This window comes from Oratosquilla oratoria, chromosome 29 (genome assembly GCF_046742065.1).
Source record: "Oratosquilla oratoria isolate Oo_2021 chromosome 29, ASM4674206v1, whole genome shotgun sequence".
Taxonomy (NCBI): Eukaryota; Metazoa; Arthropoda; class Malacostraca; order Stomatopoda; family Squillidae; genus Oratosquilla; species Oratosquilla oratoria.
In genome coordinates, this window is record NC_134805.1 from 13,487,188 (window position 1) to 13,506,423 (window position 19,236).

General features: G+C 41.5%; 1 protein-coding gene across 3 annotated transcripts in view; it reads left to right on the plus strand.

Moving 5' to 3' along the window:
* LOC143040597 (HEAT repeat-containing protein 3) overlaps positions 1-19,236 on the plus strand; it is a 52,433-nt gene that overhangs the window by 23,057 nt on the left and 10,140 nt on the right. For all 3 annotated transcript variants that reach the window (XM_076211707.1, XM_076211708.1, XM_076211709.1), the window contains 4 exons: positions 5,452-5,573; positions 12,569-12,711; positions 13,412-13,518; positions 13,928-14,095. In XM_076211707.1, coding sequence (XP_076067822.1) covers positions 5,452-5,573; positions 12,569-12,711; positions 13,412-13,518; positions 13,928-14,095 — 540 coding nt within the window. The remainder of the gene's footprint in view (positions 1-5,451; positions 5,574-12,568; positions 12,712-13,411; positions 13,519-13,927; positions 14,096-19,236) is intronic.

Consider the following 19,236-nt stretch of genomic DNA (forward strand, 5'->3'; position numbering starts at 1 on the left):
TGGTGGACTGGCTGGTGAGGTTATTTAATGTTTGCTGGAGAGAGGGTAGAGTGCCGGAGGACTGGAAGAGTGCCTGTATAGTTCCACTTTACAAGGGAAAAGGGGACAAGTGTGAATGTAGCAGTTTCAGAGGGATTAGCTTGTTAAGTGTAGTTGGGAAGGCTTATGGGAGGATCTTGATTGAGAGGATTAGGAGAGGAACAGAGGGAGTAATTGGTGAGGAACAGTGTGGATTTAGGACGGGTAGAGGTTGTGTAGATCAGATCTTTGTGGTAAGACAGATATGTGAGAAAGCTATAGGAAAGGGGAAGGATGATTTTTTGGCTTTTATGGATCTGGGAAAGGCTTACGATAGGATAGACAGAAAGGTACTGTGGGAGGTTATGCAGATATACAGGATAGGAGGAAAGCTACTGGGAGCTCTCAAGAGTTTTTATGAGAGTAGTAGAGCTTGTGTCAGGATTAGAGATGGAGAGAGTGAGTGGTTTGAGGTAAAGGTGGGACTTCGCCAAGGATGCGTTATGTCGCCCTGGCTGTTCAACTTATACATGGATGGGGTAGTGCGAGAGGTAAATGCAAGGGTTGTGGGTCAGGGATTGGAGATGGTTAAAGAAAATGGAGAAAAGTGGGAGGTGAGCCAGTTGTTGTTTGCGGACAACACTGCGCTTGTGGCAGGATCGGAGGAGGGGTTGAGGAAGTTGGTGGCAGAGTTTGGGAGAGTATGTGACAGAAGACAGCTAAAGCTAAATGTGGGTAAAAGTAAGGTGATGAGATGTACAAGGGGTGAAAGTGGCAGTAGACTGGAAGTGAGCATTAAGGGAGAGTGACTGGAGGAAGTGGATAGTTTTAGATACTTGGGTGCAAATGTGGCAGGAAAAGGTGGAGTGAAGGTGGAGGTAGAATGTAGATTGAGAGAAGCAAGTAAATGCCTTGGTGGATTGAAGAGTGTAATGAGGAATAGACATTTGGGAATGGATGCTAAGAGGAGACTGTATGAAGGAGTGATTGTGCCAACAGCACTGTATGGGGCAGAAACATGGAACATAAGAGAGGAAAAGAGAAGGAGTTTGAATGTGTTTGAGATGAGGTGTCTGAGAAGTATGTTGGGGGTTACTAGGCTAGATAGAGTGAGAAATGAGGAGGTGAGGAGAAGAACAGGGGTGGGAAGGGAGTTGAGAGATAGGGTTGATGAAAGAGTATTGGGATGGTTTGGACACAGGGAAAGAATGAGTGAAGAAAAACTGGTAAAAGAGGTATGGAAGGCAGATGTGGAGGGAGTGAACATAAGGGGACGTCCTAGGATGAGATGGATGGATGGGGTGAAGGGGGCTTTGGGGAAGAGGGGAATGTCTGTCAAGGAAGGACGGGAGAGGACAGAAAACAGGGGTGAATGGAGAATGCTTGTATATGGATGATGTTGTGATGCGTGAGATGGAATGGGCAGGGGGGTTGGGGGGTGAAGTATGTGTGAGCAAAATTTGACGCAGCCCGAAGGGATTTCTCCCCGTCTTCTCCTTTTATGCATGGGGCGACGGAGAGGGGGGGTTGCCGATTTAATGAAGCGGCCTTGCTGTGGATGTGCTGTGTCTTGCGACACTGCTTCTGACCCAGGGCAGTGGACAAGGTGCAGGGATGACCCGTCATCCAGGAGGTGCTAAGATAAGAGGGAGGGTGGAGGGGTGTGGAGTGTATTCAGGGATGGAATGGGTGGGAATGATTTTATGCCTTTTCCTTTTTGGCTACCTCCCTTGAAAGGGGGAAAAAGCCTTGGTATATGTATGTATGTATAGTTACTCAGTAAACATGAAGTAAAATTATTATAATCCTTCCAGTTATTCTTCAATCATCACCATGGCAACCAAGGATAAAATTCGGTCTATAAAAGAAGGTTAATTAATTATTGTTATTAATTGTAATAAGTAAGACAATTGAATATTGATAAAAGTATTGTTATACATTTTCTTGATTTAATGATGTCACTTGAATATAATCTGAATTAATCATTTATACTGTTAGTAATTAGTCAATCAGATAAGAATAAATATGAGAATGAATATTTGCCAATCAAAAATTATTTTACAAATTTTTTGCTTTTTAAACTCTTCAGTACGGGCCTTAAATCTCGCGGGCAGCAGCCGATGCCAGCCGTACGACGTGTCGTAATAATATTTGCATCATAAAATATAGTCACCGCTTATATCGATCGTTCTCTCTTTCACCCGTGAATTTTGATAACCATAGAAAATGTGATTAAAGACAGTTTAGAGAGTATGTATTTACGCAGGGGCAACTACAATAAATATAATCAAGACGCCGATATGGCAGCCTCGCGTATCCACTTGCTCCTCATGCCGCCTACATATGCGGCACCGTATGGAAGGGGTTAATTTGGGCGAGTTTTATAGAAATGCCAACAAAATTTAGCAATTGTCGCTGAAACTCCGATTTAGCAACTCACCAAGTGTCGCTGAACCTCCGACAGTTTAATAGTTGCGATATTTTTCTTCTTTTCACAGGTAGGCCTAGCATTATTTTGCAAAATGGCACAAGAAGCAAAGACGGTGTCTGCATTGAAAGAACTCAATTTTTCACAGTTAACACTTCAAGAGAAGGTAGCAATTAAACAAGCAGGTCACTCATTACCAGAAATTAAAATTGTACAAGGAGGAGTAAGCCACAACAAGAAGTATATTCGTAGTTTTAATTGTGATTGGTACCAAAGGAAAACATGGCTCTGTGGATGTGAAGTTAAGAATGCACTATTTTGCTTTCCATGTCTGTTGTTTGGAGGCAATTCAGTATGGTCCAAAGATGGTTTCACATGCATAAAGAACTTGAAAGAAAAAACAGAGAAACGCGAAAATACCAAGAAGCATATTTATAATGCCATTTCTCTATCTGTTCTTGGCAGTGTAAATATTAAAGAAAGACTTAGTGAGTCATACAGACTTTCAGTGAATGCACATAATAAGAAGGTTACCAAGAATCGTGAAATTTTGTCCAAGATTATAGACTGCATAAAATTTTGTGGACATTTTGAGCTACCTTTGCGTGGACATGATGAAACTGATGACTGCTAATCCAGATGTATTTAAAGGACTGGTAAATCATGCATCACAATTAGATCCAGACTTGTGGACCCATTTAGAAAGTAATGCAGTCTTCAAAGGTGTCTCCAAGACTATTCAGAATGAAATTCTCGATTGTCTACTGCAAATATATTGTGATCAGATCAGAAAAGAAATTAAGGAAGCTCCCTTTGTTGCTGTTATGGCAGACGACACTACAGACATTTCAGAACACACTCAAATGGTTATTGTTCTAAGATACTTGCTAGGTGAAGAGGTTGTTGAGAGATTTTGGGGATTTTTCACTCCAGAAAATCAAACAGCGGATGGGTTATCGAAATGCATCCTTGATCAGCAGTCCTTGAAGGGAATGCAGAGAAACTGATTGCTCAAACATTTGATGGTGCAAGTGTTATGAAAGGTAAGAAGGGGGGTGTTCAGGCTAAAATCAAATCAGTGTACAATAACGCCCATTTCATTCACTGTTATGCCCACCAACTTAATGTTATTATGCAAAATGCTGCAAGTGTTACATGGGGTTCACGAATATTTTTCTCTAACCTTTCGGACATAGCCACATTTTTTTCAAGGTCACCTCTACGTTTAAATGTTCTTACAAACCACATGACTAGCCATATTCCATGCCCATTTTCTACGAGGTGGAACTCTCATAGTCGCACTGTCAACAATGTTTATGAACATTTTGAACCCTTAAAAAAGTGCATGGAGGAAATACAGAGTACATCAAATGCTACTATAACTATACGAGAAGCAACAGGTGTTTTGAACGCCCTGAATGATGAAAGTTTTAAGTTTTGGTTGGAGCTTTTCCACCAGATAATGCCTCATGTAGAAGTGATTTTTTACCAACTGCAGTGTAGAGACATTGATGTGACTAAAGCACATGAGTTTATTACAAACTTCAAAAGGGCCATTTATGAAATAAGAAATTCCAAATGCTGTGAAAATCCCACAAAAACACTCATGGCTGAAGCAAAAGAAGTGTGTGACTGTGTGTGTGCTGACATAGCTGAGAGATTTTCTTTCACTAAACAGTTAGTAGCGGCTAAATTGTTCAACAAAGACTGTTTCACTAACTTCAGGCAAAAATTTACTTTAGAAGAAGTTGAAGTAGCCACTGAAGCTTATCCCATGATTGCCAAAGAAAGACTTTTGACTGAACTTAGAGTATTCTATGACAGAAATGATTTGCATGAGTTTTCCAAATTGAGTGAACTATTAAAGATTGAATGAAAATAACGTAGGTGATGTACTCTGTGAATTGACAAAACTTATAAAAATTCTTTTGACTATTCCAATGACTACAGCAGAGCCCGAATGTTGTTTTTCAACCCTGAAGAGGGCCAGAACTTTTTTAAGGAGCACTATGAAGCAAGAGAGGCTAAATGCTGCACTTGCCATGATTTCAGTAGAGAAGATTTATATCAATAATATATCGGGTCTAAATGAAAAAGTTATTGATCTGTTTGCACAAAACAAGAACAGGAGAACGGACTTCCTTTTCAAATAGCCTAAGTCTGCCCTGAGGAAGTCAAGCATTTACTGGTAAGACCTAAATAATTGAATAATTATATCTATCTATCAATCAATGGTATGTTAAACAATAACAGTAAAAGCATTAAGATTTTATTTGTGTCTGAATGTGAGACAGCCCCCCCCCATCAATAACAGTCACGAGCTGCCACTGTGCAAGGGTAATAGGTAAGGGATTGGAGATGGTTAAAGACAAGGGAGAAAAGTGGGAGGTGAGCCAGTTGTTGTTTGCTGACAACACTGCTTGTGGCAGTGTCAGAGGAGGGATTAAGGGAGTTAGTGATGGAGTTTAGGAAGGGTATGCAGTAGGAAAAAGTTGAATGTAAATATGGGTAAAAGCAAAGTGATGAGATGTACAATGGTAAAGGATGGCAGTGAGTTGGAAGTAAGTCTAGAACGAGAGAGGCTGGAGGAAGTGGATGTCTAGGTATTTGGGGTCGCTTGTGGCAGGAAAAGGAGTGGAGGTGGAGGTAGATTGTAGGTTGAGAAAAGCAAGTAAATGCTTTACATGATTAAACAATGTTATGAGAAATAGGCATAGGGGAATGGATGAAAAAAAAAATGAGGTTGTATGAATGGGTGATTGTGCCAGCAGTATTGCATGGGACAGAGACTTTGAATGAGTGAGGTAACTAAGGATCCCCTACTGTTATTTTCCTCCAGTGAAAAGTTCCAGCATAATTCATTTCAGCATACAATATTTTAGTCTGTGAATTGTATTTAGCATGCAGTGACTTAAAGGTGGGAAAGAAGTTTTGATTTTATCTAAAAAAGTAACTGCAGTGTCAGATAATGTTTAGATTTCTTATATGTGATGATCTTATTCTAGGTTGATGAAGGAATCAAACACTTTAATCTTGTTGACAAAGTGTTGAAGAAAATCCCATATCTAGAGGATAGCACATGTACTGCCCTCAAGAATCTGAGACATGGAGAAACCATATTAAGAAGGTATTGCATTTTTTATATATATATATATATTTTTTTTTTAGAATAAATAATGTATATATGTACACATGTACTGCCCTCAAGAATCTGAGACATGGAGAAACCATATTAAGAAGGTATTGCATTTTTTATATATATATATATATATATATTTTTTTAGAATAAATAATGTTTCACTTCCTCTTTTTAGGACTATATATAGTACAGTGAGACCTCTCATTAGCTGCGTTTTCGGTGTTTTGGAGTGATTTTTGGGTGGCATTGTGATTGCACGCACTAACCAACAGCACCAAATACACCGAAAACACCGCAAACACAGCTAATTAACATCCATTAATGAGAGGTCTCACTGTAGATTATACTGCTTACACCATTTGTAGTCACTCCTTCATATAACCTTGGGTCTTTACATTCATCCCCAACTACCTATTTCTTGTAACACTTCCCATCCCACTCAGGAATTTACTTGCTTCCTTTAGTGTATAATTCCATTTGTGAATTGCCATTTGTGACACCAAATACTTAAACTTTCCTGTTTCTCAACCCTCTCACCTATCACACTTGACTTGAAACCATCATCATTCCTCTTGCATCTCGTTATTTTACTTTTCCCCATGTGCACCTATAACTTCTCACATATTCATTCAAATGCAGTCACTAACCTGTCCTCACACTTTGCCCCCAGTGCTGTGTCCTTAAATAGCAACTGGTTCTCTTCTCATTCTGGTTGTAGTTTGAATTCAGAAGTGTGTCTGTGGGATGTCAATGCACTTGGTGATGTGTAGGTGTTTGTAATGTAAGTTGTTTTCTTTGTATAGTAATTATTTCCATTGTTGTTCATATGAGTGACAGTTTGGTTACTCTTGTTGCTTTTCTTTGTCAATATTGAAACTCCACATTTTAGATATTTTTCACTTCTAACTGCAGTGTTGTTTGTACAGGTTGGCAGTGTTGTCTGTTGTGTTTGATTTCTTGTAAAAATTACGTGTGCATGGATTGTTTGTGTAATACTGCAGCTCTGCATGTACATTGTGATTCTATTTATGCTTTTTTGTACATACATATACCAAAGGCTTTTTTTCCCCTTTACACGGGAGGTAGCCAAAAAGAAAAAGGCATAGAAACCACTCCCACCCATTCCATCCCCTACATACTCCACTCCCCTCCACCCTCTTCCCTCCCTCACATCTTGGCACCTCCTGTAGTATTTGTTTATTCTGTATTGGAGTATTTTTGATTCAGGATTTTTTTGAGTATTTTTGGCTCCGGGTTTTTTTTTTTTTTTTTTTTTTTTTTTTGAGTATTTTTGGCTCAGGGTTTAGATGTCTGTTAACAGGAGGTTCAGGAAGCTTGTTAAGATTCAGATGGAGGTGTATGGTTAATCTCTTCAATGCGATGATGCCTACATAGGCGTCATGAGGCATGAGTGGGTATATGAGAGTGCCGGCATTGGTGTCTTGATTATATTTATTTTGCAGTTGTAGCTGAGTTACCCCCGAATTCTGTGAACTGGTTTGATCACGTTTTCTGTATTTATTACTACTTACATGGAGGTGCCAAGATAGGAGGGAGGGAGGAGGGTGGAGGGGAGTGGAATATATGGGAAATGAAATGGGTGGGAGTGATTTCTACACCTTTTTCTTTTTGGCTACCCCCCGTGTAAGGGGGAAAAAGCCTTTGGTGTATGTATGTATGTATTACTACTTGAGTGAAAGAGAGTGAGTAATACATAAGTGACTATATTTTATAATGTGAGTAGTGCAGTGCATCATAAATTAGGCATCCGATGTTGTGTAGGAGAATTTGACTCATATTAAAGAGGTTAAAAGGGGCATTGGATGCAAGAGGAATGTCTGTTGAGCAAGGAAGAACGAGTGAAAGATGGAAGTGAATGGAGAGTGGTTATAAATGGATGAAGCGATGACAGTCTGAGGGGATTTCTTGTCTGATTCATAAATCTTATGAGTGGATATCGAGAGTCGGCATATGATAAAGCAGTGAAGGTAAACTAACTTCAGCTGCGGAGTTGCTGTGCCTCACTGCATTGCCCCAGTGTTGAGGTGGGACACATGGATGCCCCTTCATCCATGAGATACTAAAATAGGGACAATGAATGGGTGTATGCATTGAATCACCCACCACCATAGTAGGAAAGGCCCTCTGGTTTCTTTATGTACATATGTCCAGTTTGTTGTGCATTGGATTGTGTTAGTTTGATGTATTCTTGGTGAACCACCTACAGCTGCTTGTTGTTTGCATATGAGAAGGGTCCGTAGCATTGTGTTGGACAAAAAATATACTGTATTATGAGGGTGGGTGAGTTATAATGCACATACACTTACTACACAGATAAAACCTATTCAAATATCCCATCTCAAGTTCTTTACGAGAACCCTTGAACCCTCTGTCACATGCTATTACAGCTCACCAGTCACGCAATGAAAACACCAGTAGCATTCTTCTCAAACCAGTACCCACCACATTTCCATGCAAGAACTCATGCATGCACATCATAAGACAAACACTTTAAAAATGTCCAGTTTTTTTTTCACCCCCTTCCCCAGAAATCAACTGAACAGATAAATGACCTTGCAGTTGAATAATATCAATACAGAATTCATTTGGCAACAGACACCTTTGACACAGCTTCCATACCGAAGACCCAGAGCTTGTTATATTTTACTACCCTGCACTCACTTATTCCAGACAGCTTCACAAAATTTCTTCACTCAGTGACTTGTTGTTGTTGTCATTCCCTAGACTGTGTGGCTAAACAGTCCCATCTCCTTAAGGAATGCCATATCTAGAACAGGGTTTATTGACAAATCCCATAGAGAGTGTATATTAAGTGTTGCATCCAGGACGGTTATCTACAATGTGGTCATCCGGCCTCTTCTGATAGCTTAGAAGGGCTGGATGGTTGCCACACCACAGTCTGGCCAGGTGGATTTTGTCCCTTCGGGGGAGAGAGGATTCAGAGGGATGATATCAGGGGGTCTGGCATGCAGCAATGTATTGTCTTTCAGTTTGTTGATGGACCAGTGAGTGATATGAGTGTGGATCTGCTTCTGGGTGGCTGTTGGTGGTTGTGGAGGAAAAGAGGAAAGTATTTGTGCATGATGTAGGTATTTGGGTGTTGCTTTGATGTTCCTTAGCATGTGTGGGTGTTCTGCTATGTAGTTTAGTGGGTGTGCTGTGTTTGTCAAGGCTGCAACAAGTGTTTGTGTGCTTTTCGTATCACTGTTATCTTTGACTTTAAGGACTTTAGTTTCATTGTGTTTAAAGGTATGTAGGGATTGTATTTGTATAGCCTGTAATTGTCTTTAGGGTTTTGTTTTGTATGATCTGTAGGGTGTTGCGTTATCTTTGTGAGATTAGGGTTAATGGGTCTCTTGCAAAAGAGAACCAGGGCATTGGATTGATTGATTGAAAATGGCAGGATGATTGTAAATAGATACATTGAATATTACTATCATCATGATCAGTGGAAGCTCACTGGCTGAGCAGGTTGGGGCATCATTAGCTGCAGCAAAGTTCAAGCAGAAGGAGGTTTGAACCCAGCCACCGGTGAAGTTGAACCAAAAGCACTGCCCTAGTGGAGTTTGTGATGGTAAAATGTTAAACCACATCATCATCATCACCTCCTTCATCTTCTCCTGAAGGAGGGGCATCGGAGGGGAGGGGGGGGTCCTTCGGAGGATCGATACCATAGACCCTCTGAAGGAGGAGGAGGAGTTGTGGTAGACTTAGGTCATTCTGAAGCTTTTAGCAGAATGTATAAATTCAGGTTTTTTTTTGCTTGATTTTTATTTATTATTATCTGTATTACTATTTATTATTTACCTGTTTATTATTTATCTGTACCTATGTATTTATGTCATAGTATAAAAGTGTCATAATTTCTCTATGAACAGAGTTTTCCTCTATCGTAGACAAAATGATGTGTGGCTCTGGTCCATAGGGGCGCCCCATATAGACCCTAAAGTATCGACTGCATGCTACTTTGCCACAATAACAAGCAGCAGCCAATACCCCAGATGGGTTGATGATAGCAAATAGTGTTTCGGAAGAAAGTCAAGCATAAGTACACATGGGAGAGGGTGGTGGAGGGAAGGGTGGTAGATAGAGCTTTAATGGACTATGTAGTGGTAAATAGGATTATGATAGGAAGAGTTAAGGATGTATATGTGCTAAGGGAAGAGGGTGGGGGAATATCAGATCATTTTCTGGTGGAAGGTAAGTTGAGAGTGGAGGACAGATGGAGAAAGAGGAAAGGGACAAAAGGTAAGGAGGTGCTTAGAGTGAACTCTTTAAATGAAGAGGAAAAGGAGGAGGAGTACAAGAAGAAGCTGAAGGAGGAGTGGGAGGGAGTGAAAGATAGAGTACAGGTGGGTGTGGAGGAGGAATGGGGATGGTTCAAGGAGGGAGTCACAAAGTGTGCAAAGATGGTGTGTGGAACAAGAAGGACAGGAGGAAATAGAAGGAAGAGTAGTGAATGGTGGATGAGGAAATGAAGAAGGTTGTAGAAGAGAAGAAGCGAGCTTACACAGATTGGTTACAAAATAGGACGAGGGAGTCATATGAGACGTACAAAGAAAAGAAAAGAGAAGTAAAGAAAAAGATAAAGGAGGCAAAGAGGAGAGCAGATGTAAAATGGGGTAAGAGTATGACAGAAAATTTTGAAAGTAACAAAAAGATGTTTTGGAAAGAAATTAAGAGAGGAAGAGGAGGCGAATCAAGTAGAGAAGAAAAGGTAAAAGGTGCAGATGGAGAGATGATAATGGAGGAGAAGGCAGTAAGGGGAAGATGGGCAGAATATTTTAGGGAGTTGCTAAATGTGAAGGAGGATAGGGAGGGAAAGATAGCTGCAGTGGGAAATGCTGAGAAAATGAGAGTGATGAGTGAGGAAAATGGAGGAGAAATAAGGAAGGATGAAGTGAAGGCAGCAGTTAAGATGATGAAAGCAGGTAAGGCACCTGGTCTGGATGGATGCCATGTGGAATGTCTTAAAAAAGGAGGTACAGTGATGGACTGGTTGGTGAGGTTATTTAATGTTTGCTGGAGAGAAGGTAGAGTGCCGGAGGACTGGAGGAGTGCTTGTATAGTTCCACTTTACAAGGGAAAGGGGGACAAGTGTGAATGTAGTAGTTTCAGAGGGATTAGCTTGTTAAGTGTAGTTGGGAAGGCTTATGGGAGGATCTTGATTGAGAGGATTAGGAGAGGAACAGAAGGAGTAATTGGTGAGGAACAGTGTGGATTTAGGACAGGTAGAGGTTGTGTAGATCAGATTTTTGTGGTAAGACAGATATGTGAGAAAGCTATAGGAAAGGGGAAGGATGTTTTTTGGGCCTTTATGGATCTGGAAAAGGCTTACGACAGGGTAGACAGAAAGGCACTGTGGGAGGTTATGCGGATATACGGGATAGGAGGAAAGCTTCTGGGAGCTGTCAAGAGTTGTTATGAGAGTAGTAGAGCTTGTGTCAGGATTAGAAATGGAGAGAGTGAGTGGTTTGAGGTAAAGGTGGGACTTCGTCAAGGATGCGTTATGTCACCCTGGCTGTTCAACTTATACATGGATGGGGTAGTGTGAGACGTAAATGCAAGGGTAGTGGGTCAGGGATTGGAGATGGTTAAAGAAAATGGAGAAAAGTGGGAGGTGAGCCAGCTGTTGTTTGCAGACGACACTGCGCTTGTGGCAGGATCGGAGGAGGGATTGAGGAAGTTGATGACAGATTTTGGGAGAGTGTGTGATAGAAGAAAGCTGAAGATAAATGTGGGTAAAAGTAAGGTGATGAGATGTACAAGGGGTGAAAGTGGCAGTAATCTGGAAGTGAGCATTAAGGGAGAGCAACTGGAGGAAGTGGATAGTTTTAGATACTTGGGTGCAAATGTGGCAGGAAAAGGTGGAGGTAGAATGTAGATTGAGAGAAGCGAGTAAATGCCTTGGTGGATTAAAAAGTGTAATGAGGAATAGAAATTTGGGAATGGATGCCAAGAGGAGACTGTATGAAGGAGTAATTGTGCCAACAGCACTGTATGGAGCAGAAACATGGAACATAAGAGAGGAAGAGAGAAGGAGCTTGAATGTGTTTGAAATGAATTGTCTGAGAAGTATGATGGGGGTTACTAGGCTAGACAGAGTGAGAAATGAGGAGGTGAGGAGAACAGGGGTGGAAAGGGAGAACAGGGGGTGGAAAGGGAGTTGGATGGTTTGGACACATGGAAAGAATGAGTGAAGAAAGACTAGTAAAGGAGGTATGGAAGGCAGATGTGGAGGGAGTGAACATGAGGGGACGTCCTAGGATGAGATGGATGGATGGGGTGAAGGGGGCTTTGGGGAAGAGGGGAATGTCTGTTGAGGAAGGACGGGAGAGGACAGAAGACAGGGGTGAATGGAGAATGGCTGTATATGGAAGATGTTGTGATGCATGAGGTGGAATGGACGGGGGGATGGGGGTTGAGGTAGTGTGTGTGAGCAAAATTTTGACGCAGCCCGAAGGGATTTCTCCCCGTCCTCTCCTTTATATGGGGGGACGGAGAGGGGGGGTCGCCGATTTAATGAAGCGGACTTGCTGTGGATGTGCTGTGTCTTGTGACACTGCTTCTGACCCAGGGCAGTGGCCAGGGTGCAGGGATGACCTGTCATCTAGGAGGTGCTAAGATGGGAGGGAGGGTGGAGGGGTGTGGAGTGTTTTCAGGGAAGGAATGGGTGGGAATGATTTTATGCCTTTTCCTTTTTGGCTACCTCCATAGTAAGGGGGAAAAAGCCTTGGTATATGTATGTATGTACCTATGTATTTATTAATTTTATTTATTATTATTTATATATATATATAATATTATTATTATTTTTATTTTTTTTTTTTTTTTTTTTTTTTTTTTTTTTTTTTTTTTTTTTTTCCCCATCCGGCCTAGTTATGGACCAAAAGGTCTCCTGTCGGCATGCTCCTCCTTTGTAATCCTCCTTTGTAACTAAATGTTTGCAATATATATTGCAGGATATCCTGTCTTCGAACAAGGTCCTTGCAATGTTTCCAAAACCTTCTGAGTGTTTTGGATACTGAAGATCTTGGTGGGCCTGCTTTACTCTACACAACCTGGGCCAATTTAGGGGCATTAACATTTCAACAGAATTGTACAGGTAAAGAATGAAATACAGCGATAATTACGAGAGAATCAGATGAGAGGAAATACTAAGAGAGAATGGATGACAAGACTCAAAGGGATGTTCTTCTCATCTAATTCATAATTTATTGGAAGTGCTGAGATGAGACGGGTGGTTGAATGGGTTTTATATGTTTATGAAGGGGAAAGGATCTTTTCTTATATGTATATGTAATGTGGGTGTGCTTTAACTCGGACACCATCACCCCTTATAGCGGAGAAAGGGCCCTCAGTGCATACAGTATGCACACATATTGTACACTTATATACATAGGACTTGATTCCCGTTTTAGGGGTGGTGGCTGAGTGAAAAGATGTTTATTCTTGACTCAATGGGAGAGAAATGAAAAGAGGAGAGAATGGAGCTATACAAGTTAGGGTCATTGAGGGAGTAACATTGTATATAATCACATGATGTATTAGGTTTAACAAATGGGAATTGCAGCATAACTAGAAAAGGTGATGCTGATTAATTGGTTTTGCATGGGTATAATGTAGGAAGCATTAAAGGGAAGGAATTGTCAAAAAAAAAAAGAGAAAATTTAGCCATAAGAAGACATGGAAAATTTTGTAAATGTTTCAGTAATTCTTTTTGATTAAAAATTAATACAATGAAAGTTTTTTAGGAAAATAATGCAATGTTTTGACAGTATTTTGATTTTGGTGGTGTTACACAGATACAACGCTACTGGAGGCAGCAACTGGAGCCATGCGAGCCGTCATGGGAAAGTTAAATCAAAGTAAAAGCACCGAGTTGAATAGGTTATCCCAAAATGATTTGCAGGTTAGTCCTTTATATAATTTCTCTTTCATTCCCTGTATTTTTTATGTAGTTTACTGTATTTTTTATGTAGTTTACCACCTAGTTGTTGTAATTTGCAGGAGAAGAGCTGTGCTTGTAGGGACCCACAGTTGTATCTTTCAGCATCCAGTTCTTTCTTAAAGTCGTTTATAGTTTTAGCACTCACTGTTTTCTCTTTCAATTTATTCCATGTATCAATCACTCCAATCATCCAGGAGGTGCTAAGATAAGAGGGAGGGTGGAGGGGAGTGGAGTGTATTTAGGGATGGAATGGGTGGGAATGATTTTATGCCTTTTTCTTTTTGGCTACCTCCCTTGTAAGGGGGAAAAAGCCTTGGTATATGTATGTATGCATAGTTAATTATTGAATATATTTTGGTTTCTATTTCAGATTATGTTTAATGCGGGTCTCTCATGCAGTGTAGACAGTGTACGCTCTAATTTGGCCCGGATGGTTGGCTCGCTCGGATGCCTTATTGTAAATATCAATGAAGCTGAGGCATTAGTGAAGGAACCTGCTTTCCCTGTTTTGAAAGCAATAGTGGACTTCCTATTACAGGTATTGTAATAAATTTGGTAAAACTAGTTAAACAGAAAGAAGATATATATGGTTTATTTATCTTACCCATGAGTATATAAATTTGAAATCTTCCATGCAGATATTTACCAGATTATAAATGTCAAAGTCCACTGTGAGGGGCACTGTCCAAGCCTCCTGATGGGGGGGGGGGGGTTGTGACGTTAAACCAAATCATCAATATCATAAATGTCAAAAACATAATTTGAATCAGTGAAAATAAAGAGTACCAGGCAAAGCGGAGAGGAGCATGGGATGTAGTGAAGGATAAAGAAACATGAGTAACGGAAGAATGGACATGTTGATGATATTAATGGTTGTTGCCTTGTGTGAGGAGGAGAATGGGGGTGGCAAGGGAGTTGGGAGATAGGGTGGATAAAAGAGTATTGGGATGGTTTGGACACATGGAAAGAATGAGTGAAGAAAGACTAGTAAAAGAAGTACGGAGGGCAGATGTCGAGGGAGTGAACATGAGGGGGCGATCTAGGATGAGATGGATGGACGGGGTGAAAGGGGCTTTGAGGAAGAGGAGAATGTCTGTTGAGGAATGATGGGAGAGGACAGAAGACGGGTGAATGGAGAATGGTTGTATATGGATGATGTTGTGATGCATGAGGTGGAATGGGTGGGGGGATAGGGGGTGAGGTAGTATGTGTGAGAAAAAATTTTACGCAGCCTGAAGGAATTTCTCCCCGTCTTCTCTTTTTCTGCATGAGGGGACGGGGAGTTGGGGTCACCGATTTAATGAAGCAGCCTTGCTGTGGATGTGCTGTGTCTTGTGACACTGCCTCTGACCCAGGGCAGTGGACAAGGTGCAGGGATGACCTATCATCAAGGGGAGGTGCCAAGATAAGAGGGAGGGTAGAGGGTGGAAGGGAGTGGAGTGTATTAGGGATGGAATGGGTGGGAATGGTTTTTATGCCTTTTTCTTTTTGGCTACCTCCCTTGTAAGGGGGAAAAAGCCTTTGGTATATGTATGTATGCCTTGTGTTTCACTAAGTGGAGAACCTGAAGCCTAACAGTTGTTGACAATGGTCCTCAGGAGTTCACTGGTCACTTGAAGAAACATTGGACTCTTGTATTAGTGTGGGACTGCTTCTTAGTCTTCAGCCATCCTCAGAACCTTTACCATAATTCATAAACGTGTCTCAGACACATTTATTAGTTAATCTATTTCTCCTTCCTGCCTCCTTGGGATTCCAAGTCTCAGCTCTGTGCGGCTTTGTGGACACAATAACTCTTGTACATTTTTGTCATCTTTGTTTATCCCCAGATACTTACTCCTCATGACGCTTTTCATTTTCCACAACATTTATTTGCATGAGTACAACTGGGACCACACCAATGGCATACTACTCAAACAATTAGAACAAAGTCACCTGTGGTAATGATGATTCAGTGTAACGTCACAAAACTCTCACCTATCAGGAGGCATGTAGTGCCCCTTACAGAGGACTTTGTAGAGTGGAATTTAATGAATCTCCTGTACCATATGGTATGCCACACAAGAAGGCATTCACACCTAGATTTTGATTATTCATCATGACAAATTTGAGGACAGAGAGGAAATGGAAACAAAATAAGAGCTTTGAGTTTTATTACCAACGTTTCAACACTGGTCTTTTTCAAGGTACTTGATACTACACCTAGATTTCTTCAAGACATACCATTAAACTCAATATTTCAGCTGTCCACCCCTTTTCACTTCCTTCTAAAATATTTTATTGTGCTCAAGATTCACCACCAAAACCCACCCCACTTTACATCTGCTTTCTGTATAGCTTCCCTCACTGTGTATTTTTATTCCACCCTCTTTCGGCACCTCTTATTTGCTTTACTAATTCTACTGTGCAATCAATCTTCAGATGTTTCCATTTTTTCTGCAATCACTTTTACCTCTTCATCCCACCATTCACTGCCGCTCCTGTTGTCATTCTTTAGACTGTGTGGCCAAGCAGTCCCATCTCCCTGAGGAATGCTACAGCTGGAAAGGGTTTTTTCCACAAATCCTTCATAGAGGGTATATTGCATTGGTGTGTGTGTGATTGTGTACAATGCAGTCTTGTGTAATGTGTTGTATAGTATGGGGTAAAGTGTTGCATTCAGGACATTATCTGCAGTGTGGTCATCCACCCTCTTCTGGTAGCTTAGAAGGGTTGGATACTGCAGTCTGGCCTGGTGGACTGTCCTCTAGGGTGGGAGTAGATTCAGAGGGATTGATATTAGGGGGTCAGTCATGTAACTGTGTATTGTCTTTCAGCTTGTCAGTGGAGCAGTAAGTGATATGATTATGGATATGCTTCTGGAGGCTGGTGGTTGTGGAGAAAGAGAAGAGAGTATTTGGGTGTTGTTTTGACATTTCTTAGCATATGTGGATGTTCTGCTATGTAGTGTAGCAAGTATGCTGTGTTTGTGGAGACTGCAGCAAGTGTTTGTGTGCCTCTCATATCAAGGTAATCTTTGACTTTGAGGATTTTTCATGGAAGCTCGGTGACTGAGTGGGTTAGAGCGTCATTACTTGTGGCGATGGTTGAGGGGATGGCGGTTCGAATTCTGCCACCAGTGAAGTTGGACTAAGGGCATGGTTCATTAAATTCAATGCTACAAAGTCCTCCTATGCCTTTACTTTTTTTAGGAATGTCCCCTGTGGGGCTACAGGGAGAAGGATGCCTGGTCCCAATCCCTGTCCCGTTTTTCACACCTCTTACAATCCAAGTGAAAATACTTGGTGGCAGTATTCTTTTTCCCCCACCACAGGGTAGGGGAAACAAGGAAATGAAATTCAGAGAAATGGTACAGAACAGCAACAAGGGGTTGGGGGACAGCAGACAGTAGCAGTAATAAAAGTTTCATCATTTCTCTGTGAGCAGACTTCCTCTATCACAGACAAAATGATGTGTGGCTCTGGTCCGTAGGGGCACCCCATATAGACCCTAAAGTATCAACTGCATGCTACTTTGCCATAACAACATGCAGCCAATACCCCGAAGCGGCCTTACTGTGGATGTGCTGTGTCTTGCAACATTGCCTCTGACCCAGGGCAGTGGACAAAGTGTATGGATGACCCGTCATCCAGGAGGTGCTAAGATAAGAGGGAGGGTGGAGGGGAGTGGAGTGTATTTAGGGATGGAATGGGCGGGAATGGTTTTATGCCTTTTTCTTTTTGGCTACCTCCCTTGTAAGGGGGAAAAAGCCTTGGTATATGTATGTATGTATGTACAAAGTCCTCTGTGAGAGGCACCATCCTAGCTTTTCATATCAAATGGTCTTTGGGTTTTGTCTTTCTACATACATACATATACCAAGGCTTTTTCCCTTTGTCTTTGTGCAGCCTGTAATTGTCTTTAGGGCTTTGTTTTGTATGGTCTTTAAGGTGTTGTGGTGTGTCATAATGAGATTAGGGGCCATGCAGGGCTCACATAATTCATCACTGAGTGTATGCATTGTCTGCATGCTGTAGTAATAGCTTCTTTGTTTTGTCAACATGTTCCTGCAATTGATTTAAGCACATTAAGTCTCTGTATTTAGTCTTTATGTTTGTGATGTGTTGTTTGAATTACATGGATGTATCATTTGATATATTAAGGATCTTGGGTGTATGTGTGTGTGTGTGTTATGAGAGTGTTGTTGATATAGAGATGTGTTATGTATTTGTGTTCCGCTATTCAATTGGTGAGAAGTGTGGCTGTAGATTTGGTTGGGGCTATTTTGAGTCTATTTGTAGTGAACTTGGAGTTCAGTGTGTTGAGGTATGGTTGTAGTATTTCTGTGGCTTTGTCTGAATTACAGTGTGTGCACATAATTATGTTGTCTGCATGAGAAGAGATTTGTTTTTCTGAGGTGTTGGGTGTGGGTATATCTTGCGTGTATAGATTAAAGAGTGTGGGGCATAGAACTGAGCCCTGTGATATTCTGTTCCTAAAGTTTCTGGTGTGTGGTGATTGGCCATTATATCACACATAGGCACTTCTACCTGCCAAATAATTGGACAGCCATCTTTTTGGTGTTATTGTGCATGTTTGTGTTGTATATTTTGTTTGTGAGATTGTGACGGGGGATGGCATTGAAAGCTTTATGCAGTATTATGGGAAGTGCTCTGTGTTAGGGCTTATCTGAATTGATATCATCAAATACTCTTTGTATGAGGTTTATCAGAAGAGTGTCTGTGGAGTGTACTAGTCTAAAACTATATGATTCAGCAAGTATGTTGTGTGATGAGTTGTAGTTGTGATTTTGGAGGGGGTGCAGTGAAATGTGATTGGGCAATGCGATGCTGGAACTGTTGGGTTTAGGGATGGTGATGATTTTCTCATGCTTCCAGATATCAGGTATAGTGTGGTGTGTGAATAGCTGTAGTTTGCAATGATGGTGAGTGTATGTATGCCATGCAGTCCAAGGTGTTTTAGGTGGGTGTTATTTATGTTGTCTTTACTTTTAGGAATGTGCCCTGTGGGGCTACAAGGAGAAGGATGCCTAGTCCCAATCCCCGTCCCTTTCTTCTCGCCTCTTACGCTCCAAGTGGAAATACTTGGTGGCAGTATTCTTTTCCCCCACCACAGGGAATTCCCCCACCACAGAAAAAGAATACTCAGAGAAATGGTACAGGACAGCAACAAGGGGTTGGGGGACAGCATAACGGAGGGACAGTCATGAGGGGACGTCCTAGGATGAGATGGTTGGATGGGGTGAAGGGGGCTTTGAGGAAGAGGGGAATGTCTGTTGAGGAAGGACGGGAGAGGACAGAAGACGGGTGAATGGAGAATGGTTGTATATGGATGATGTTGTGATGCATGAGGTATTATGGACGGGGGGATGGGGGGTGAGGGATTTCTCCCTGTCTTCTCCTTAATATGGGGGGACGGAGAGGGGGGGTCGCCGATTTAATGAAGCGGCCTTGCTGTGGATGTGCTGTGTCTTGGGACACTGCTTCTGACCCAGGGCAGTGGACAAGGTGCAGGGATGACCCGTCATCTAGGAGATGCTAAGATGGGAGGGAGGATGGAGGGGTGTGGAGTGTATTCAGGGATGGAATGGGTGGGAATGATTTTATGCCTTTTCCTTTTTGGCTACCTCCCTAGTAAGGGGGAAAAAGCCTTGTTATATGTATGTATGTATGTATGCAT